This window comes from Diabrotica undecimpunctata, chromosome 1 (assembly GCF_040954645.1).
Source record: "Diabrotica undecimpunctata isolate CICGRU chromosome 1, icDiaUnde3, whole genome shotgun sequence".
Classification (NCBI taxonomy): Eukaryota; Metazoa; Arthropoda; class Insecta; order Coleoptera; family Chrysomelidae; genus Diabrotica; species Diabrotica undecimpunctata.
In genome coordinates this window covers 132,132,429-132,156,209 of record NC_092803.1, presented here as the reverse complement: position 1 = coordinate 132,156,209, position 23,781 = coordinate 132,132,429, and the positions used below count along the sequence as shown (strand labels likewise).

The window sequence follows — 23,781 nt, the reverse complement described above, 5'->3', positions numbered from 1 at the left end:
GACAGTTAAGATTTTATTTCACGTATAGGGAGCTTGCGCATCCGTTTATACGTATTTCAGCCCAATAGGCATCATCAGAACGGCTTTCGCAAGCGCTCTGAACGTGAAATAATTCTTCTCTGTCTTAGGAAGCAACTATAACATGGCTTCGTATAGACGCAATGTAGCGTTGAATTTTGCTTAGTTGAAAAGATATGTTGTGGAATGCAAGTTTTAGATTCCCCATGTCTCTCTTAACACCTTTATCAACGTCTGTTTTTGCCTTGCAATTCTTAGAAGGCACAGATTAAAGCGGAATTCTTGAATTTGGTTTCGAAAATTAGTCTACGATTTTATTATTAGATGTCGCTACATTGCGTCTATACGAAGCCATGTTATAGTTGCTTCCTAAGACAGAGAAGAATTATTTCACGTTCAGAGCGCTTGCGAAAGCCGTTCTGATGATGCCTATTGGGCTGAAATACGTATAAACGGATGCGCAAGCTCCCTATACGTGAAATAAAATCTTAACTGTCTTTTCCTTGTTATTTCGATATACTCTGTACGAGTACTAGAAACCAATTCGCTAAGAATTTTGCTTAGTTGAAAAGATATGTTGTGGAATGCAAGTTTTAGATTCCCCATGTCTCTCTTAACACCTTTATCAACGTCTGTTTTTGCCTTGCAATTCTTAGAAGGCACAGATTAAAGCGGAATTCTTGAATTTGGTTTCGAAAATTAGTCTACGATTTTATTATCAGATGTCGCTACATTGCGTCTATACGAAGCCATGTTATAGTTGCTTCCTAAGACAGAGAAGAATTATTTCACGTTCAGAGCGCTTGCGAAAGCCGTTCTGATGATGCCTATTGGGCTGAAATACTTATAAACGGATGCGCAAGCTCCCTATACGTGAAATAAAATCTTAACTGTCTTTTCCTTGTTTTTTATATAAATTCAAAAAGTTATTTTAAAAATCTAGTGCAAATTAGTGTTCTTATAAAGTTAAACTTTGTTAAAGAACTATTCAGGGTTAAATTTTTAGTTTAGCTTATTGCATGCTTGTTAAAATTCAAAATTAATAATTCAGAATTAATTAATTCAAAAATAAGTAATAATTTCATTTAAAAATAAACAAATTAAAGTTATTACAATGAGCAATAAAGGTTTAAATAAATTAACAAAAAAGAAGCAGTCTATACTAGATTCTGTTGGTAGAATTCAAGCGTGGCTAGAAATAAACCACGACTCGGAAAAAGATGTTTTCTCATTCAAAACACGAGAAGATAGGTTAAAAGACCTTTTCTCTGACTTCAACAGCGTACAGGATGGAATTGAATTCCTGGACGATTCTCAAGAGTCTGATCGTGCTTTGTTTGAAGAAAATTATTTTGCGACGCTTTCAAAAATTCAAAATTCAATTAAATCATTGGAAATTACCAATACAGGGAGCGCTACTAAACAAATGGCCGTGAAACTCCCAGAAATCAGTATAAACAAATTTTCTGGACACGTAAGTGATTTTGAAAGCTTCTATAAACTATTCGACACACTGATAATAAAAAATCAGTCCCTTTCTGACATCCAAAGATTTCTTTACTTAAAAAGTTACCTACAGGGTGATTCTCTAAAGTTGGTGGATTCTTTGAAAGTCACCAATGAAAATTTTTCAATTGCTTTGGATATTCTAAAAAACCGCTATCAAAATAAGGTCACAATCCTAAATTCTTATTTAACAGAAATTCTAGACATTCCTACACTGAGAAACAGCTCACCGCAGATTCTCAGAAACTTTCTAACAACTGTAACAAAAAATATGCAACTGCTAAAAAATTTGCAATTTTCAAGTTCAGAGCTCATTGATATAATTTTAGTTTTTCTGCTACAAAGCAAATTAGACTTTTCAACAAGGAGACTTTTTGAAACTGAGCGAAATCATACAGATGTACCAAATTTAGATGCTTTTCTTAAATTTTTAGAAAAAAGGTGCATTGTTCTGGAAAATACAAATCCTAGGCAAACCAAAAACGTAAAAGTTTCACATCATGCATACAGTAATAACACATCAGAGGATTCAAATAAAAATAATATTTCAAATAATTTAGTTTCTGACTTATATTGTATTTACTGCAAAAAACAAGGACATAAAATTTATAAATGTCAATTTTTCAAAAACATTCAGCATGATGACAAAATAAAATTGGTAAATTCAAAAGGTCTCTGCGTAAACTGCTTAGGTAGGCATAATTCTAAAAACTGCTCCTCAAAACATGGATGCACCATATGTAAAAAGCGCCATAACACTGTTCTTCACATTTCGGGTAAAAATTATACTTTTTCTACGACTCATAACAATGAAAGTCCGTCAACTTCTACAAATTCAAACAATTACGAACGCGACCATTCGTCTAATTCAAATTTTCAAGGTCCTTCGGTTCAAGGGCAAGAACCTCTTACAAATTCTTTTTCTGCTTTGTCCGTAAAAAATTCAAACATACTTCTCGCTACGGCCAAAGTCACCATTTTCGACAAAAACGGGAGCCCTTTAACGGCCCGATTGTTACTCGATACAGGAAGTCAGAATAGCTTTTGTACCCGGTGTCTCGCTGATAGGCTGGGTTATAAGCCGTAAGACATTTATCTAAATATCTCTGGCATAGGCCAAAATAATTCGGTTTCAAAAAAGATGGTCAACATAAAATTGCATTCTAACTATAATAAAAAGTCTTTCAAAATTTCATGTGCTATCTTAGAAAATATTACTTGCAATCTTCCACAGTTCCGCATTCTTACAAAAAAGTTACCAATTCCAGGGGACGTTTTTCTCGCCGATGATTCCTTTCACAAACCTAGTCAAATAGACATCTTGGTTGGGGCAGATTTGTACTACGACCTAATTCTTCCGGAAATAATTCCTCTTGGCCCCAGGCTTCCAATCTTGCATGCTTCGCATTTGGGGTACCTAATTGCCGGCGTGATAGCTCCTCACTTGACGGCACCCACAGTAGCAAACAATGTTTCTGGAGAGGTTGCTCTACTTTCTACGTGTAGCACGGATGAGCTGCTCACAAAATTTTGGAACATGAACAACTTTCTCAAAAACCTATTCTGTCGGAAGCTGACGAGCTGGCCGAACAAATATTCCAAACTACAACAAAGATCCTTGAAAATGGACGCTTTGAAGTAGATATTCCGTTAAAAAGTGCACAAGAACACCAATTACTGGTTGATTCATTTTCCATAGCCAAACGGCGTTTTCTCTCACTCGAAAATAAATTCCAAAAAGATAAAAAATTATTTTTCGAGTACAAAAACTTCATTGACACATATATTTCTTCAGGGCACGCTGAATATGTACCGCTTTCGTTCGTGAATGAAAATTCGGACAAAAAATATTTTATTCCACATTTGTGTGTCATCAACGAACAAAATAAAAGTACAACTTTGCGTGTCGTCATGGATGCTAGTTGTAAAAGCTCTACAGGAAAAAGTCTGAACGATATTTCATTAAAAGGGTATCAGGTGCAACCTGATCTATTCGATATTCTGGTTCGTTTCAGGCAATACAAATTCGGAAGACCAAATAACTATTTCCGTCCCCGAAAATAATTTCTGCCCCCCAGTAACAAAAAGGAAAATCCTGTCTGCATTAGCACAATGTTTCGACCCTCTGGGACTCATCAATCCATTCATTGTTAAAGGCAAAATGCTTATGCAGAAACTCTATGTGCAAAAAATTCACTGGGACAGAGAAATTTCGGACAAAAATATTCTAAACGATTGGAACAAGTTTCTACAGGACTTGTCACAATTAAAAAATTTAAAAATTCCTCGTTTCTACTTTTCTGAAAAAGTAATTCTAAAGGTTGAGCTTCATGGATTTTCAGACAGCAGCTTGGCAGCTTATGGCGCATGCGTATACCTGAGAAACTTTCTATACCGATGAGACCATATCCTGTGCATTAGTTTCTTCCAAATCAAGGATAACTCCGTTAAAGACGGTAACACTTCCTAGGCTTGAGCTGTGCGCAATGGTTCTCCTTTCAAAACTTGTTTCAAAAATAATTTCTATCTTTGAAAATCAACCTGTAAAATTTCATTCAGTCATCCTCTGGTCAGACTCCCAGGTAGCTCTGTCGTGGTGTAAAAGTCACCCAAGTCGGTGGTCGGTTTTCGTGGCTCACCGGGTAGCACTTGTCCAAGAGTTGACTAAAAACTTTACATGGCTTCACATAAAGTCTGCACAAAATGCCGCAGACCTTCTTTCTCGAGGAATGTCTGGTTCTGAAATTCTCAATAGCGATTTCTGGTGGCAAGGCCCTAAATGCTTACGAGATAAAAATTTCAATGTTTCCAATCTAGCAAATGACAAAGTTCTCGAAAACTTGCCCGAGGAACGAAAAATAAGCCTCGTGGTAAATTCTAACGTAGAAAACTTCTGGATGAGCATTTTTTCACGTTTCTCAAATATTTCACGCTTATAACGTACAGTAGCGTACGTATTTCGGTTTATTTCTAATTGTAAAAAAACAAAAAATTTCTGAACCCCTTTCTGTGGCGGAGTTAAATTATGCTATGGATTTCATCATCAAACAAATTCAGGGTGATGCATTCTCAAAAGAAATTGCGGAGCTTAAAAATAACAAATTTATTTCAAATAAAAACATCGTTTCACTAAAACCATTTGTAGATTCTTCTAATTTTCTCAGAGTTGGAGGCAGACTTACAAACTGTCCCGACATAGACTATTTGCAAAAACATCCGATACTACTTCCATCCAAGAATCATACCGTCAATCTTATTATCAAAAATGAGCATATCAGATTGGGACATGCTGGTGCTCAAACAGTTCTCTCAAACCTTCGGTTGAAATTCTGGCCTCTCAATGGTCTAAAGGAAGCAAAACGAATTATTCGCAACTGCACCACATGTTTCCGATTTTCGTGCACTCCTGCACAACAGCTAATGGGTAACTTACCTGAAGATAGGTTGTCCATTACAACAAGACCTTTTCAAAAAATAGGTGTAGATTATGGTGGACCCTTTCTGTTAAAATCTTCTTTACTCCGAAAAGTGCCAAAAGTCAAGGCATACATAGCCATTTTCGTGTGCATGGTGACCAAAGCTGTGCACATTGAGGTTGTTTCTGATCTAACAACTTCTTCCTTTCTATTAACACTCAAAAGGTTCATCTCACGACGTGGTAACCCAACCGTCATTTACAGTGACAATGCCACATGTTTTTCTGGTGCAAGAAACCAACTCTACGACTTATACAAATTCTTTAAAAATAAGTCAAATTCTCAAACCATTGTGGAATATCTGTCTGAAAATCAAATCTCATGGAAGTTTATTCCCCCTAGATCTCCTCATTGGGGTGGGATCTGGGAAGCTTCAGTAAAAAGCGCTAAATATCATATGCGTAGACTAATAGGCTCTTCTTCTTTCACTTTCGAACAGTTTTATACTGTCATGGTTCAAATTGAAGCTGTGATGAATTCAAGGCCTATCTGTGCCATGTCCAGCGACCCTTCTGATTACACTTTTCTCAGTCCTGGGCACTTTATAATAGGCTCCAGCCTGACTGCGCATCCTGAGCAAAACTTAGAAAAAATCCCGGAAAATAAACTATCCGTGTTTCAACAAATTGCAAAAGTACAACAAAGTTTCTGGAAAAAGTGGTCTGTTGACTACTTAAACCGCTTACAAAACTCTCCAAAATGGTCCCGACCAAGGGATAACATAAAAGTCAATGACTTAGTTCTTCTTAGAGAGGACGATGTACCTCCTCTAAAACGGCCTCTAGCACGGGTAGTTGATACAATGCCCGGTCAAGATGGCAAAGTCAGAGTGGTCAAGTTAAAGACCATCAATGGTCAATTTACAAGGGCAATCTCTAAAATTTCGGTTCTCCCTAGGCAAGATAAAGAAGAGTAGGTTAGACCACAAGGCTCTAACGCCGGGGGGAATGTTGGAGAACAATAATCTCCAACCAAATAATTCTATTTCAAAACAAAATAAAAATATTTCCGCCGCATCGGTTACCTAAATAAATCCCTTGTCTGCATTGACTTATTTCTTAGAATGTTAATCTCCGCCCATATTGACCTTAAACCGGTAGATCCTTCAAAATGCATAGACAAATATTTCGGAGGGGCTAGGGGAAGCCAGTGAATTAGCGATCGTCGTAGGGCTTAGACATATTTTTCAAGTTTCGGAGAGTTTTTCTCCACGTTCGCAATCGCAAGTTACGCAATATATCGGGAACCCGTAATGTAAAGTGTTATGGTGTTTTCGTTCGTAAACTGTAATTTTCTAATTAGGTTCCTTACGATTAGTTATTCACTCACAGTTTATAAGTTTCTATTTCTTGTCCTTTTTCAATTACAGTTCTAGCTAAACAAGTTATTGTTTTATTTCACTCTATCAATCTATTCAACAGGCCAGACTAAATCACATTTAAAAGTCCATTTAAGTTTCTATTACTGAGCATTCGAAGGCTAGCGGAACAATTGGACTTACAGCAAGTACAAACCGCTGAAAGAGACACTGTTAGCATACAAGACTCTCCCTAAAGGGATGTTGAAAACCGGCATCCCTCCACCCTCTCTCCTGCTTGAGTTTCCTTATCTCGTTGACCTAGCCACACAATGTTTTTCGGTGTGCTAACAAACATAAATTTTCCCTTTGTCCCAATTTAGCCATTTATCCTAAAAGAAATTGAAAATATCCTCATTTCTTCTGTGAACTGTCTGTGTTAACTGTGTTTCTCTTGGAAAATTTTTCACAAACTTTAGAGACACAGGTGGGTCCCAATGTTCTTTCGCCTTTTTGGGTATTATGCCGAAATACATTATCTTTGTATCTAGTGAACCCAACGTAAGCCTTACCTTTCATCCGTAGCATTTTATTTCTCTTCCATTTTGATCTGCATTCTTTTTCTTCCTTTATACATATTTCCATAATCAGGAACTCGGTCATATTATCCTCTTCTGCATTGGATATATTTCCATTTTCTGGCATTGTCAACTGAAGATCTGTAGTTTCGTCAATGTTTTCTTCTACATTTTCAATTAGCATTTTATCATTCGGTTCAACGCTATCTACGACTTCTAGTTGAACAATACCTTCAAAATTATCTGAATCTTCTGTTCGAAAATTGAAACTTGTACTTGGTTCTTCATAAATAACCACAGGCATTTGTTCAATTGAAGTTTCATCAAAAACTCACGAGTCTGTTATATTTTCTCTATTTTTTTACTTCGTTTTATATCAGGAGTTGAAGAATCCATGCTCCTCTGGACACAGGATACCCGTATTTAAAAAAAAATGCGAAATGTGTAATAATAGAATATGCCACACATGAATGAAGTCGGTTGATATAGGTTTTGGATTGAGTTTTCTGATAAATACATTGATATATTGATTGAATAAGTTGTACTTACATCTTTTCCAGTAGTATTATCTATCTATATAATATATTAATATAATTAATAATACGATTAAGATATCTAATAGATTAAGAGATTTAATAAACAAAATAATTTAAAGCTTTATGTTAGTTTAGACATAAAAACGTTTAGATTTAAACACCTAGCGCCACCTACGAAAGAAATCTGAGCTACTGACTGACATGAATGAACTTATCTGTCAGATAAAATGTAAAATATTTATTTGCCAAATAAGTAAAGTACCGAATATGAAGTTATCTGGAAGATAAATTGTATTTATTGTAGTTTGTTATTATGTTGTAGGTTATCGCGAAATCAAAAATACAACCTAAATATTGTTGTTTATTGTAGATGAGAGACATGGATCTGGTATTAAAAGATTTAATGAAATCAATGAAAATGAATATGGTGTTTCATGTTTATAAACCTAAAGCGAGAATATAATATTTGAGACAGAATCGACCATTTTAATTTTTGCAATGATAAAGACTTTTTTAAGAGGTTTAGATTAACTAAACCGACAGTGATCTATATACAGAGAATATATTGTAAATATTTGTTAATAAAAGATTATAAAAGTAAGTATTCTATCTATTTTTCTTCACTTAGTTTAGGCATTCAATGTTTTCATAATCTTGATAATTAAAAAAATCGGTTAATTAACGTTTTCCAAGATATATTGGTGTTATTGATTAAATAATAGCACTATAGGATTCCAAAATGAAAAATGTATAGGTATAAATACTTAATTCTGGATAAGAAGTTTAAATGGAGATAATAGAAATGGGTCGTTACTTGGAGATTCTGATTATACAGTGAAGCCATTATTAACGAGTACACTAAACAATCCATGAAGAAAATTTCTATAATTAAAACCAGATTTTTAACAGATTTCTATTTATTTGGCTTGTTTGTCTCTGGTCGATTTATTACAAAAAATCAAAAATTGTTGTGTTCTTATGTTTGCTGACGATATAAAACTAAAATCAATCCTGGGATGCTGCTGTTCTATTACAGGAAGATCTTAAATCGTTTTATAATTTGTGGCGAATTAAACAAACAATGAACTATTACGAAAATTAATAATGATTAAATTAACATCAACTATATTTCCTTCGATAGCCCTGGCGCGCTTGAATGAACTTTAACTCATAGGTGCAAATAATAATTATCAAAATTTAAATGGTTGCAATAAACAATGTATATGTTCAGGTAAAACTATTTATGACTTACCGCTAATTGAAGCTAATTACCACGGTTTACACTACTTTACGAAACAACGAACAAAACGAATTCAATATGAGTGCATTGGTTCACTGTCAAGTTGCGTCTGTCCCTCTTATCGACTCACGCTCTTGTCGTTAGAGAGATGCATTCTCCGAGCGGTACTATAGGGATCGTAGGAATACAGGGAGGACAAATGTATTGATTAATTTACACAACCATATTTGAATTTAAATATAATTGGTGCAGTTTAAACAAAATGTCACCCAACATAAACAATGTCATAAAATGACATTTTAAAGGCAAAGGAAAACAATTACATTTGTTTACCCTATAATTAACTTGCTATTATTCTCTAAAAATGAAGTATCAGACTTGGGAATTCAATTCGTTAAACATGAAACTGTAATTCTCAAGCCACATCAATTAAGTAACGAATAGGGCGATTGAAAGTACTGGGATTTATCCAACCACATCTGTAGACTTGCCTTTGTTCACATTTAGAAGACTTTATTGTGGTCTCGTTAGGCCCTTTCTAGAGTATGGATCAGATGTATGGTCCCCATCATACAACTGTTAAATTGAACAGATTGAAAGGACTAAAATAAATTTTTGGGTAAATCCAAAAGCCCAAAGTATGGAAGAGAGGAATATGACTATCAGTGGGTAAGAGACAGTATTGATTTACCAACAGTTGAGTCAAGTATGACATTGTTGGATTTATGTTTTCTGCACAAAGTCATTAATGCTATTATAGATTGTCCGCAATTGCTACCACTCATAAAGTACCCAGTAGAAACAACAGACAATCAGAAACCTTTTCAGTGCCATTTCACCACACTAATTATGGTATCAATGAACCAACTACACGATTGGTCCAGAGTGCTAATAGCCTGCCAAGACAAATAAATATTTTTGACTCCATAATTAGTGTACTGAAAACACAACAAAAAGGTATGTTATAACAAGTGATCTCTTTTAGATGTCAATACTAGTCTACCCTTGATAGCTGTATTAAAGTTTGTTATAGTTTATTATTTTGAGATGTTTGATATTTTAAAAATTTATTGTTTTAAGGTGTAGCTTTGTTAAAACTTTTGTAAATGGATCCCGTTAATAAATAATTTATTGAAAAATCCTTTGTGGATAGCAGAACTGAATTGCAACAGGCGTTGACGTAGGAAATGGAAGGACCCACAATCCTAGACATAAAGATAAAACATGCGATACAATGTGCAAAGAATTGGAAAGCTTGTGGACAAGACGAAATAGAAGTAATAAAACTAATAGATGATAACAGCATAAAATTACTAATACATCTTTTTAACAACCTATATGAAAGTGGCATAATACCAAAGGAATGGCTTAACTCGAATTCATAGCTATACCAAAGAATTCTAGTTCCCATAAATGCGACGAATTTAGGCTCATTAGCTTAATAAGTCACTCACTAAAAATATTCTTAAAGATCATTCAGAATCGAAAAAAATGTGAAATAGACATAAGTGACTCGTCAGTTCAGATTTAGAAAGGCATTGGCGCTGTTGGTGATTCAAACACTCATTAAAAAATGCCTCGATGACCAGAAAAAAGTATATCTCTGTTTTATCAACCACCAGAAGGCTTTTGATAGAGTCCAGCATGAAAAATTGTTTTATGAATACAGAAAATGAAGCTAGACAGAAAAGATGTCTAGATAATTCAAAATCTTTATTGGAACTAAGAAGCAACCTTAAAATATTACAACCACACTACTAAAAGTGACCGGATACAAAAAGGTGTCTGACAATGCTGCATTATGTCTCCATTGCTTTTTAACTTGTACTCTGCACATTCAAAGAAGCACTAGACAGTGCCGAAATCGGTATAAAAATAAACAGTAAATATATTAACATTATTGGGTACACAGATGATACTGTTTTGATAGCAGGAAAATGGGTGACTTAGAAAATATACAAGACAGAGTTAATAATGCAATTGGAGCAATGGGACTGCCAAATCTTCAAAAACCTAAAGTAATGATTAGCAAAGCAGATGAAAACTGTTGGATGGACCAAAATAACACACAATTAGAAGAAGTTCACATTTTCAAATACTTATGAGTAGTACTTAATGATAAGTGAGATTCAGATATAGAAATAAAAACATGAATAGAACATGTACAATAAATGGAAGCAAACCAAAAACTAAGCTTAGACACCTGAATTAGAGTTATTAAATGCTACATTTGGTAAGTAGTTCTGCATAAAGTTGAAACCTGGACATTAAAATTAAATACCATGCTCAGAGTATCATGGATACAATACATTATGATATGAACAAAGTAGTCCCTGCATCTCTTTCTAATTTGTCAGGTTTATCGACCAAATGACCAATGAGAAGATCATGTGTTAGATATGGGAACGTGACTGTGCAGTCATTCTATCTGGTATTGTGTCTGTGGTTAGAACTTATAACAATAATTAAGAAAAGAAAGAACTCTTACCTAGGCCACATAATGAGAAATGACAAATAATTGCTACTATAGTTGAGCTGCTGAAAAGATGGAATGACCATGTGAATGGCACGCACTCTTAAATATTCATCTTCCTATGTTACCACTTTTCCCACATTTACACCGCTCAACAATAACGAACTAACAATGTTGCTATAATATATTTATACCGTTTTTTAGAGGTTATTGATTTACATTAATTTTAAACATTTTCACAAAATTCACCAGCCAGCGAAAGTGAAACACAAATCATGATACATAAAACATTTAAGTTATAGTATCATGACACAAATAATGACGGTGTAAACAGTTTCCCATAAGGTCTAGTTTCGAGCGCCTGTCGATGCTTGCATTGAGTGATCATGCGACCTTGGATTCCATGTTTTAAGCGGCCAGGGTATAATAATAATTGGAGGGAAGATATATTGCCAAAGAGGAGTAGGTAGAAGAACCATGTCATGGCTTCATGATATCAGAACTTATGATAGGCATGAACATTCAACAATTACTAAGAGTGGCACAGAATATTTTGAAGTGATGGCAAACCTTCAGTAATGGAGTGCACCAAAAGAAGCAGTTTTTATCAAGTCAAGCAAGTTTATCTGGAGAGAATAGTTTCAGAAATTGGTAATATATATATATGTTGGCAGTTAAAAGGTGTAGGTTAACTTCTAAACATGCAGAAAAGATCCTATTTATTTACCACAATCTAAATAAAATAAGTTATGAATATTAATGTTTGGTTTATATTTTTTATATGTATCCCAGATTATATAGCATAGATATCTCTTAATAGTTGTAGTTCCCATACATACTTAATTGAAATAATAAATTTATAAACATAACTACAAAACTGTCTATAAGAATCCATTATTATGAAACTGTGCATGCCCACACAATATTTTTATACAATATCTGTGCTAGAGGAGAAATTAGAATGTGTTCTACGTTGCCAATACAACAAAATTTATAGTTTAGAATAAAACTTAATCTTATTGTGTAAATGTTAATTATTGGATGTAATAATTTGTGATTTACATTTTAATATATTATTTAATGCTGGACTGAAATTTCTAAGTGAAATGACTAAAGTTATTAAAAATAGCTCTGATGTAAACAGATCAGGCTAGGCAAGAGATATGCCATGCAAGACGGACTAGATGTAAAGCTACTTTTAGAAACTACAAATTGAGTAATTATCAACTACCATCTTAACCATTTCATAAAACTTGTGCAGATTGTATGAATTTATTAATGGAATACCTTGTGTTTTAGGCTAAAATAGGTCTTTCAATGCCTGTCAAATTAGCAAAAGCAAGACCCACTATTATATCTGACATAAAAATTTGGTAAAAATATTAAGGTAGTTTTTTTTTCAATAAAAATATGGCTGATAACAAATCCATTTATTATCTTATATAAAAATTATACATTAATTTACTTTTTGGATTTCTTTTCTTTGCCTGCAGCAGCTTTTGTCACATCATCTGGATTTTCTGCAGCATCCTTAATTCTCTTAGCACGGATACCTACAAGCCTTGCATCAGCACGGGCCTTCCTCAATGTTACATATGCTTCAAATTTCTTTTCCTCCTCAGTTGGAACTCTAGCCTTTGTTCTGAGACTTGACTGTTTAATGGGGAGAACTTCTCCCTGTAATTGTGAAGCTACTTTACGTTCTTCTTCTGTGGCTTCACCAGCTCTCAACTTCTTCTTGTTGTGGATGGGGAACAGGATTAGTTTAGATTTGTATTCTTTGAGACGTTGAGCATTCAGTTGGATTGATTCTACTGATTTATTTCTTCGTCTGTGATCTACAGCAATACCTAAAAAGTAAAAGACCATAAAATTTCATGAAAAACAAAATATGTTAAGTACATAAAGACGAAAAGTTTATATTTTATTTGCTGCATATACATTACTTAAGATCTACACATTTTTAAATAAAATATGGTACAATTATTTATTATTGTGCACCTTAGGATTAAGAATTAAAAAAGAAGATTAGAAATAATAAATAAAATTACTAGACTAAAATTTGAGAATTTCCTTCATAAATCTACATTAAAAATCAGTACAAGATTGCAATTTTTGTTTGCTCTTTTACTGCCAATTCCTGGTTCATAAAAACCATCACTTATTGTACTAAACCAGAGAATAAACTACCTACCTAAGATGAATGTTGATAATAGCTGTAATATGAAAAACAATAAAGAAGACATGTAACCAAGAGAAATGCAGGGATAATATGATAGGGGCCAGTTAAAGTTAAAAAATAAGACAACTTAATGTATTCTCAATTTTAGAGACTTTTTGTATAAAAATTACAACCTATAATTTTCAGAAATATAGGTTAGAGACAGAGTGAAACATCTACAGAAACAACTAAAAATAAAAACAGAAAGTGACAAATAACTATCAATATTGTGTTTAGATGACACATGCTTAGGATATATATGTAAAAGGTTTTATCCATGTGGTACAAAACAAATACATCTAAATGTTATTCACTAGTTTAATTTAACCAAGAGAAAACAAAGTGTGTATATGGAAGTTGAACATATTAAACTACAAATTATGTAAAATACATAAGAAATTGTCATGCATGTACCTACCTACAGTCCTTGCAAATCTGGGGTTAAGACCTGCTGCTTTTAATTCCTGTAGGGTAAATCCACGTCCAGCGCGTACTTTAGTATGGTACCTGATTGATGGACATCTCACAACAGGCCTTAAAGGTCCAGCAGCAGGCCTAGGGGCAATAGCACGAGCCTTCTTAATACGATTATTCCTTCTACGAATTTTACGGGCAGGCTGGTTAAACCAAGTCTTCACGAACCGTTGCCAATCCTTGTGGAAATGGCCATTTGGGATCATATTATTACGTTTGGGAGCCATTGTGCTTGTTTTTTTACTATAACAGCACCGATTTCACCGACACGTGCTGTAAACGAAATGGAAAAGACGGAAACGAGTTTAGTTACTTTTAATTATTTTGTTGGTAGACATTGACTGACATATTGCCAGGCAATTTCTGAAGATCAGTATAAAGACAAATTTAATTTACGTAGATTTCCCGCTAGATGGAACGCTATATCACAGAATAAATAACAATCAGAATCAGAATGCTCACTCTGCTTGTCACGATAAGTACGCACAAACGGAATCAGCCATGTTTTAAAAGGAACCATGGCTGTTCAGTGAGATTTTATCTGATGTGCGTAGAAAAATTAACCCGTTTTTTTATTTTGACGTTTCGATTTTCACTTCGGCAATGTTTCTGTCTCCATTCTTACTACATGACCAGCCCAGCGAAGTCTCTGAAGTTTAACGAATTCTGAGATCGGTGTCTCTTTGAACAGTTGAAAATTAGTTATAGATATATAATATATAGTCACAGGATAAATAATAATCAGAATGCCCACTCTCAGATGCGGCCTTTGAATTGTGTCAGCCTGCGATCGCCATATTTTAAACGGAAACATAGACTCGAATTGAGAAATTTGTGACAAGCTACGAGAGAACCATAATTTAAATTTTTAGGGAATAAAAATTAAGTAAATTTGAAATAATTTAATCTATTCTTCAACTAAAAGTACGACATAAAATGTTGCAGGTTAATTTTTCTATGTACATCAGATAAAATTTTACTCCGTTTAAAACATGGCCGATTCGGTCTGCGCGAACGAGATGCGCGTACTTATCTTGACAAGCAGTGTGGGCTTTCTGATTGTTTTATTATTCTGTGATCACACCTTGTGCTGTGACTCCCTGATTTATTCAAATCCTGCCAACAAAAATCGTAAAAAATATAATATACTTTGTCATATCAGTCATATGTCATTGGCGGTACCAACATTAGAATTAGTTTATAAAATAAACATTCCAAATAAAAATAAAAAACAGTAGTTATTATTATGGACTCAGAGTTCAGAGTGCAAATTAAAGTAGTAAAATCTTTTGGGTGTAGAGTATAGATCCTGCAAAATATAAGCAAATATGGCTTTAAAAGGACTTAAAGTAATAGAATTTTCAGGGTTGTTACCAGTTCCTTATTGTGGTATGGTTCTGGCTGAGTTTGGAGCATCTGTAATTCGAATAGATAGGGTTAATACCTTTTTAATAATGTTTCATCTTTTTGCGGCTATGAGGAACTGCTGCACAGAAATTAATAAAATGTTTTCAGTTTCTCTCACAATTGCCAGAATTTATATTTTAAAATTATGACAATCAGTTTTTAGTTAAATATTTTATAATTTGTTTCTGGATATAGGCTAGTCCCAATTTCAATGAAACTATTATGTAGTGTCTCAACAAAAGTTGTGTAATGTAAAATTTATTATCTGAAAGTCATGGCTATAATTGTTTTTCATTATTCTTTTTACATTTACACATAATATGTAGAGTTAGTTCTCTCAATTAAATTTTTCCATACTTTTATCTTAATTGATTCCAATGTTACCATACTTCTCAATACTGTTTATTCATGTTAAAAATATAAAATCCTAACAAGTCTAATATGTAGTAAACCTCAATTAAAATTATGTTGTAGATATTCATGAATTCTATAAAAGAAATTTTTTTATCAATGTTTTTTTAATTTTGTTTTCAAATTTCTTAAATTTCTTAAAGTTTTCAAAATTCTTAAATTCTCAGGCATAACATTAAAACATTTTATTGCCAAATACCCTGGTCTATTTTAAGACCTTTTCAAATGCCAATATGCTGGTATCATATTCTACTTGTGCCTAGTGTTGTGAACATGCTGATCTTCATGACTTCTACAAAGATTAATATTCCTCATAGTGAATCAAAGTTTTTTTTAGAATGTACTGTGCTTGTTCAGTAAGAATTCCGAATCTTTTACAAGTCTGACAGCAGGCCTCCCTCAACCACAAACCAGCAAGGACCCTCACTGCCTTTCTCTGCAGACCAAATAATCTGTGAGTGTCACCTGCATGACTCCAGACAAGGATAGAGTATGAAAGATGTGAGTGGAATGTATAGTACATAATATAGTCTTCAGTGAGACGCATTTTGAAAGGTTTCTTAAAAAACTAAACAAAATAATTTATTTTGTAATTTTGGGTCCAAAAGAACTAAAAATCCAATCTCACTGACTCCAGCATGTATATCACTTACATTTATCATTGTGAAAATCACAAATCACTTGTTTAGTTTTATTATTGTTCAGAACCAGCCTATTTGAGCAACACATTTCCCAGTTGTCTGCCACGCCACCATAGAACCCTCCAGCACATCTTCAATATTATCAGCTGCAAAGGCCACTGTAGTGTCATCTGCAAAGAGTCTTAGCCTTATGTTCCATGTTTGGAAGATCATTTATATAAATCACAAATAAAATAGGGCCCAGTATTGAAACCAGATTAGTACTGGGGTACTCCAATATTTAACACAATTAATAACAGGAATATTTATAACATAATTTTAATCGTAATTGAGGTTTTTGAGGAAAATATTTGATGTGTGTAAGATTGTATATTTTTACCATGAATAAACAGTATTGACTATTGATTATTACAGTAACTTGATACTTATGGATGCTATGTATTTGGTGATTATCATGTTGTTTTTGTTTATTATTATTGTCTAGATATTATGAACTCAATATTCTTTTTTTTTTGTCCTATTACTGTTCCCACTTCTAAGAGAGACATATAACTGACATATAAGATCTACTTGTCCTAATTTTTTTACTGTCTGCTCTGCGGTTAGAGTAGCTCACAAAGTCCTATTTCTCCCAGGAAGTTAAGTAGATCTGTAGGAATTGTTAGGTAAATCATGTTCTATCTCATAAGCTCTCAGGTAAAGAACTCTGGAGGTCACAATAGTTTTAACCTTTAAATTAATAATTGTTTATTGCCTGATTCCTTATAAAACTTCCCAATGTTTGGATCATTTGTGATATCTACTCCTCTTTTAATTTCATTCAGTATTAATCTGTTACTTATTGCGCAAAAGGGTTGACTAATAGTTTTGATTAAAAAATATATTTGAACTATATGGTTTTTGTAAATTTAGGTTAGTAGCATTACATTCACAATCATTGTGCCAATATAATGAAACCATAATTTCATTTTATCAGTATCATTTATGATGGCTAGGCCGAATATTTTTACTGATAAGGAGAGTACTTTGCCAAACAATTAAGTTGCTAAAGAGTTCATAGCATCTATCGGAGTCAAAATAGCCAAAAAGTAAAGATTGTTTTGTAAATTTGTTACATTTATAATTTGATTTCTTTCCACACCTCTAAAGATTACAAAGTAGTACCAATGCTTCTACTAAGCACTGAATAATTGAAGTACAATTAGGCGAAAAAAAGATAATGAATGATTATTTTTAGATTGGATATAATACAAATATGGATTGTTTAGGAAATGGAAAAAAATCAATAAGTCTTAATTTAAAACATTCCAATGCTATCAATATAATTAAATCCCTATCGAGAGAATCTGATGTATTAATTGAACCTTTCAGAAAAGGAATTATGGAAAAACTAGGTTTGGGACCAAAGGTATTAATGAAGGAGAATCCCAGGTTGATATATGCTAGACTCACAGGTAATAAAACAACTTACTTGCTCAAATGTAAACAAATATTAACATAGCTTCTTCATTGCTATATGAGTATGGATTTTATTGTCCACACAAAACTAATAAAAAAAGATTTCTGTGGAAATTTTAAAATTTATTGCGATCCAAGTAGCAATCTAGAGTGATTTTCAAGTAGAAGTGAAAGAGGTTTCTACTTGTCATCCAATCTAGAATCAAATTTCAGAAGATATCTTTGAAGAAAATATTGGACAAAATGTTTTTGACTTCTATAAAGCAGGCAATAAAACATTAATTTAAAAAATCTCTTTTACACACTTAGGAAGGCACTCTTGTGCTCCTTCTTATAATTCTTCTTCTTTTCGAGATCTTTAACAAGGCAATGCAAGGTATCTATAGTAGATTTGCCTGAGTGATAAGAAAATTGTTCTTTGTTAAGCAGTATACTTGACAGCTATTTTTTCTTTTGTATGTGTAGTACATCTAATGTACTATTTTTATTGGGAATAAGTCACAATTTAATTTAAAATTTGTTTATTTTGATGTTTCAATTTCCACTTTGAAAATCATTCTCAAAATACAATAAATTAAACAAATTGATTTTGTTACTTGGTAAAATAAATCTAATAATTTAATTCTATCTGACTCATTCATAGCATGTTATTTGTCTTTAAAAAGAGTACTGCATGCAATGATCACAGTAATATTCTCCTGTTAGTGATCCCATAGTAAATCATGAGAAAAAACCCAGGAGAAAAACCTCATGATACTATCCCTACATGGCATGTATTTGGTCTTATATTTAATTTTTTACAATCCACTCAATTACATGAACTTTTGGCTTTGCTGAAGGCCCTGCGTGCACTATTTGTCCCTATATTTTGTCCAATATTTTGTGCACTAGCCTTTAACTTTCCTAATTCTCTGTTGTGCCAAGGCACATCTCTATTGACAGTTGTATTTTTGATATAACAAGCTTCCTCAGTTTATCGTGTGGTTCAACCAGTGATTTCAATCATATAACTAACGCTGTCAAGATCTGACATTATTTTTTTCTTATATGCACATTAGTCAATCTGTTTCGGTATACAACAGAACTGTCCTTGCTCACGATTCGCCTCAACCTCGAAATGCATGATTTTGTGATATGATATTGAGCCCACATCAAACTCGTGCCAGTTCTGAATTATATTTGTACCAAAGCAATTGGAGGGATATCTAGGAAAAAAGGAAAACTTCATAAACCTTAGAAATATGTATGCCCAAAAAAATGAATCCTAAAAACATTAAATATATTAATTTCTTAATAAATTAAATATAATATATTAAAAACGACCATTAGAAGAAAAACAATAATTACTCCAACTATTTCACTAATTAGGGACGGCGGTACTATTTACAATGGATCGATACAAGTCTTAGCATATGCTGATGACATTGACATAATAGTGCATAGCAAGCGAGATGTTGAGCAATATCTCCTAGAATTGGAAACAGCGACGAAACAGGTCGGTCTAGTCATCAACGAAGACCAAACCAAGTACATGTTGGTTACAAAGGATCCGATAGCAAATGAGGAACGAGAAACAGTCTTTGGAAGTCATACCTTTGGACGTGTTGACAACTTCACATACCTTGGGTCGCTATTGACTGCTACCAATAAAACAAGCGAAGAAATCAAAAGACGAATAAATCTTACAAATAGGGCATACTATGGACTCCAAAAGCATTTCCACTCAAGAAACATTCAAAGAAGAACTAAAATTATTATATACAAAACATTGCTGAGGCCGGTCCTCACATATGGAGCAGAAACATGAACTCTAACGCAGCAAGATGAAAGACTTTTGGGAATATTTGAGCGTAAAATACTCCGCAAAATATTTGGAGCTATAAACGATTAAGGGCAGTGGCGCAGAAGATATAATTTTGAATTGTATCAGCTCTTTGATGAGCCAGATGTCATAACGTTCATTAAAACACAGCGACTTAGATGGGCTGGACACATAATACGAATGCCAGAAAATACGATTGCTAAAAAGCTAACCACAGGAACACCTGTAGGAAGAAGAAGCAAAGGCCGACCGCGAATTAGGTGGTTAGATGGAGTTGAAACCGACTTACGGATATTAAAAATCAGAAGATGGCAACATGTTGCCAGAAACCGAACAGAATGGCGACGAATCTTAGAGCAGGCCAAGATTCGCAGAGGATTGTTGAGCCAAAGATGATGATTTCACTAATGCAAAAACTAGTTTGACCATCTCTTGATGAGAACACACTGCAGATATTAGTTTTCAGTAATGTCACATTTAATAGTTTAGTTGGTAGATTGACGTCACCAAATGAGTGAGTCAGGTTCATGAAATTTTGTAAGACCTTTCCCTCTTATCTAGTTGTGTACCACTAGCAGTGATTTGTTACCTCTGTTGTAAATAATGTCTATCTTACAAGAAGACAAACATTGTAATAGGTACTCACCTCGTTTGTTTTGTCTGTGCTGTCCCATACATTTTGGACATTACTTTGGAAGTAGCATCATATCAAATAATACGCTTTCAGTAAGTAAGTAACTAAGGGCTAGAGCTTACTACTAGCACTATTATATTGTTGAAATTTGAACTATATGTGTGAGATATTTGAGATAACTTGTGGGTCAAGTCTAGCAAGAGAAAAATAATATTCAGAAGGTATTTTCTGATTATATATTGCATCTTATTAGCTGTTTGTTGGAAATTAACAAAAATTTTAATATGTAGAATAGTTTATTTTTACGTTTTCTCTTCTAAATGCGAAACTACTTTCAAAATACAATTTTTTAAATATAAAATAAAATTGAAGGCTGATATATAAGGTAAAATAAAATATTCAGTTAATAAGGGAGAGTAAAGATTTACAGTCAAGATTTATAAACAGTTATAGCAGAAATCTGTTAGAGGAGTTACATACTAGTTGTTGTTTTATTATATTTATTATTTATAAACGGTGGAAGTCACAATGATATATAGGTAACTAAGTATGTATAATAACAATGTAAACTTACTGGATAACATTAAACAGATGATACTTACTGTTTTTAAGGTCCTGGACGGATTACTATGTAAATTTTCTGTTTCTGAAATAATTTTTTTTATTTATTTTAACATAATTTCAGGGTATGGCCAAAATGGAAGCTTGAGTTCAAATGCTGGCCATGACATAAACTATGTTGCTTTATCAGGTCTGCTGTCTTTATTTGGTAGATATGGAGAAAATCCTCTTCCTCCTGTAAATGTACTTGCTGATATTGGAGGTAATTATACTTAGATATTAATATTGTTATATTATTCGCTCCATGCGTGACTGACGCGACACCTACCGCCTTCGTCTGACAGTTTTGGACCTACCAATTTTCAGGTTAAACATTTGACATATGTTTGACATTGTTAAATACATGCGAAATTGACAATTATTATTAATTAACTTTTTAATTATATTTTTTCAGTTTATATACAAAATAAATGTAGTATTAAAAACTGGGCTTCTCAAAATTCATTATAATATATCTCTTCAACCACAAACGGAAAAGAAAGGGAAAAATCTAGTACTTGCAAATCAAGTTTCTCACGTGAAAATGCATATATTTAAAAACAGTAATAGTAAAAGTTATGATATAAAAGCTAAAGTCATCAGGCACTCTGCAGTTAGCTTGAAGCCTTATAAAATATCATTTAAGGTAAATTATTTAAATTTTTCCTATTTCAATTGCATAAAAATGAAGTTATGTGATATTTACTTTTTCATATTAATAGCACGGATCCATCTTTTTGTTTTCTCTAATTTATATGTAATCTTTGGGAACCTAGAAAAACTACACTTACTATTTTTGCTATTATTAGCACAATTAAATACGGAATATGTATTTGCACACATTTTTGATAAAATTTATGCGTAAAAAGGTAGGTCCAATTTTGTCATATTTCGCCGCTACGCACGCTGGCATCGTTTCAAAGTACCCCTACCATGGTCACGCACGGAGCGAATACTTGACATATACATTTTGACATTAGACACATATAATTTTAGACAACTTGAGATATTTAAGAAATTTGTGTTGTTACATTTACATGAGCTTCAGCTCAAAAATCTCAAAAATTTAAAATGTTATTATTGCTGGTTCTAAAATACACTGGAGAGAGTTTCTAGGAACAGCAATGTCTACTAACGAAGCACTGGCTTTCCAAAAACAGTTATGATTTACACTAGGTAAAATAGTTGAAGATAGGTACAAAATAGACAATGTATTAAAAATAATATTAGATTATATATGGCAATATTTTTGTATATTTTGAAACAACAAGTATTACAATATTATTACTCGTTGATAAAGTTTTAACTTTAAACCCGATATTATTTATAGTATTATTACTAAAATAACTTATGAATAGTCGATAAAGGAAACATTTGTGAGTATAGCATATCCAAATGTTAATTTATTGTTACGACCAAACCCTACACTACTGATCTACTATTCTAACGGCGTTCGATACAGATCTAGATGTTCTGACATCACGAGGGGCCTAGAAACTTGTTGAATAATTCGACTTTCGAAGCGAAACCTAATGCCGCCGAAAGAGACTTCGATGGGATTCCAGAATGACAAACATATACATTTAATGAATTACTGAGATATTATTGGTAGATAAAAATATCGAAATCGGTTCATTTTTCAGTGAGATATTACAATTTTTTCGAGCTCCGCTGATTTGAAGTTCCAAATTAAATTTTTTTGAAAAAAGGTATTATTTTGGTTCCTATTGGCCGTAGAAACTGTTTTTTCTAATTGTAGGTCTTAAGAGGTCGTTCCAGTATTACGCAATTGGGGGAGGGGGTCTCGTAAAACATTACGGTGCATGTAAAAACTATGTAAAAACCTCCCAAGTTGGCAATTCTTTTCGTTTATGTTTAAGAGGAATCCGTCGATTGTATTGTACAATATTGTTATTTTGTTCCTTTTGTTTATATTTTACTGGAAATCCTTCGACTGTATTGTATGTCCTATTTACATATTTTCGTTTCATTGTCAGTAATACACAGTAACACGGTGTTGTAGCCAGTGTTGTGAAATTGAATTCATTCTGTACTCATCAAAACTTGAAACAAAAAAAAAAAACGTGAAAATTAACAATTAATATGTTTCGGCGGAATATAGAAAGCCTGAAGATAGTTTTAAGAATCCAGCAGAACCTAATCTGATGTTTACTAACACTTACTTTTCTAATCGCAATATTTCTTACAAGTGATTAAATGTGTAGATGAATACTGCTGTTACAGCTCGAGGAGTACATTGAAATCTTATCTTTCCGGATTTTCGTGCAGCCAGTCTGCTAAATCCTTCAAATCCCAAGTTAGCTCGTGATAACTAGTAGTAAGTTAGATAAAGGATTATGCAAGTTTTCACTACTTCTTGTGAGATTGTCCGTTGATCTGTCGCCGTCACTGAGAGATTTATGCAGTTGCCCTATAGTTACTTTTTTCCATCACTAGAGTGCAACCTCAAGAACGAAATATGTATAACCAGTAAGATGACAATAACAAAGAAGGCAATACAAGGACAAATCAGAAGAATACAGAAGAAAACAAAAAGAAATACAACAAGAAAGGGACTAAATAAAAGTGGGAGGCGGATAGATGTTCAGAAATGAAAAAATTAGAAAAGAAGCATGACAAGTTCAATTTGCAACACAAGAAAGTTCGTGAAGTTGCTGGCCTGCATAATAAGAAAAACACTAATACTCTAATAGATAATACAGGAAATGTTATCAGTGATGAACGAGTAATATTTGAAAGATGGAGTAACTATATAACTGAATTGTTCCAAGATGACAGGCCATATAGGCCAGGTCTGGCATACAGACCAAGGTAAATCAAGAAGGACCTTACATTTTAAAATCTTAATTTCTTTATTGTGGCGTACAAAACCGAATCTATATAAAAAAATTACAAATTGTACCAAATATAAATCAGACGTACACCCGGAAAGAAAAGTACTATACGGTGACAGTCTGGGAATGGCTCG

The 23,781-nt window shown here is 33.2% G+C and overlaps 2 protein-coding genes across 2 annotated transcripts in view; one reads left to right on the top strand and one right to left on the bottom strand.

The window, feature by feature from the left end:
• Positions 1-12,539: 12,539 nt before the first annotated feature.
• LOC140431878 (large ribosomal subunit protein eL13-like) lies at positions 12,540-14,128 on the bottom strand. The gene is made up of 2 exons (XM_072519753.1): positions 13,764-14,128; positions 12,540-12,974 (listed from the first exon to the last, which is right to left on the bottom strand). The coding sequence occupies exons 1-2, from the start codon at positions 14,044-14,046 to the stop codon at positions 12,586-12,588; spliced, it is 672 nt and encodes a 223-aa protein (XP_072375854.1). The 5' UTR covers positions 14,047-14,128; the 3' UTR covers positions 12,540-12,585.
• An 869-nt stretch (positions 14,129-14,997) lies between these two features.
• The window catches only part of Amacr (Alpha-methylacyl-CoA racemase), a 32,097-nt gene continuing 23,313 nt past the window's right edge, over positions 14,998-23,781 (top strand). The window contains exons 1-3 of the mRNA XM_072519746.1: positions 14,998-15,255; positions 17,516-17,732; positions 20,878-21,015. Coding sequence (XP_072375847.1) covers positions 15,148-15,255; positions 17,516-17,732; positions 20,878-21,015 — 463 coding nt within the window. The 5' untranslated portion in view covers positions 14,998-15,147. The remainder of the gene's footprint in view (positions 15,256-17,515; positions 17,733-20,877; positions 21,016-23,781) is intronic.

Excerpts from the sequence above, each read along its gene's own strand:
- LOC140431878 (XM_072519753.1), bottom strand. The coding sequence starts at position 14,046 with ATGGCTCCCAAACGTAATAATATGATCCCAAATGGCCATTTCCACAAG. Across the intron at positions 12,975-13,763 it reads CAGATTTGCAAGGACTGTAG|GTATTGCTGTAGATCACAGA; the intron begins GTAGGTACATGC and ends TTTACTTTTTAG.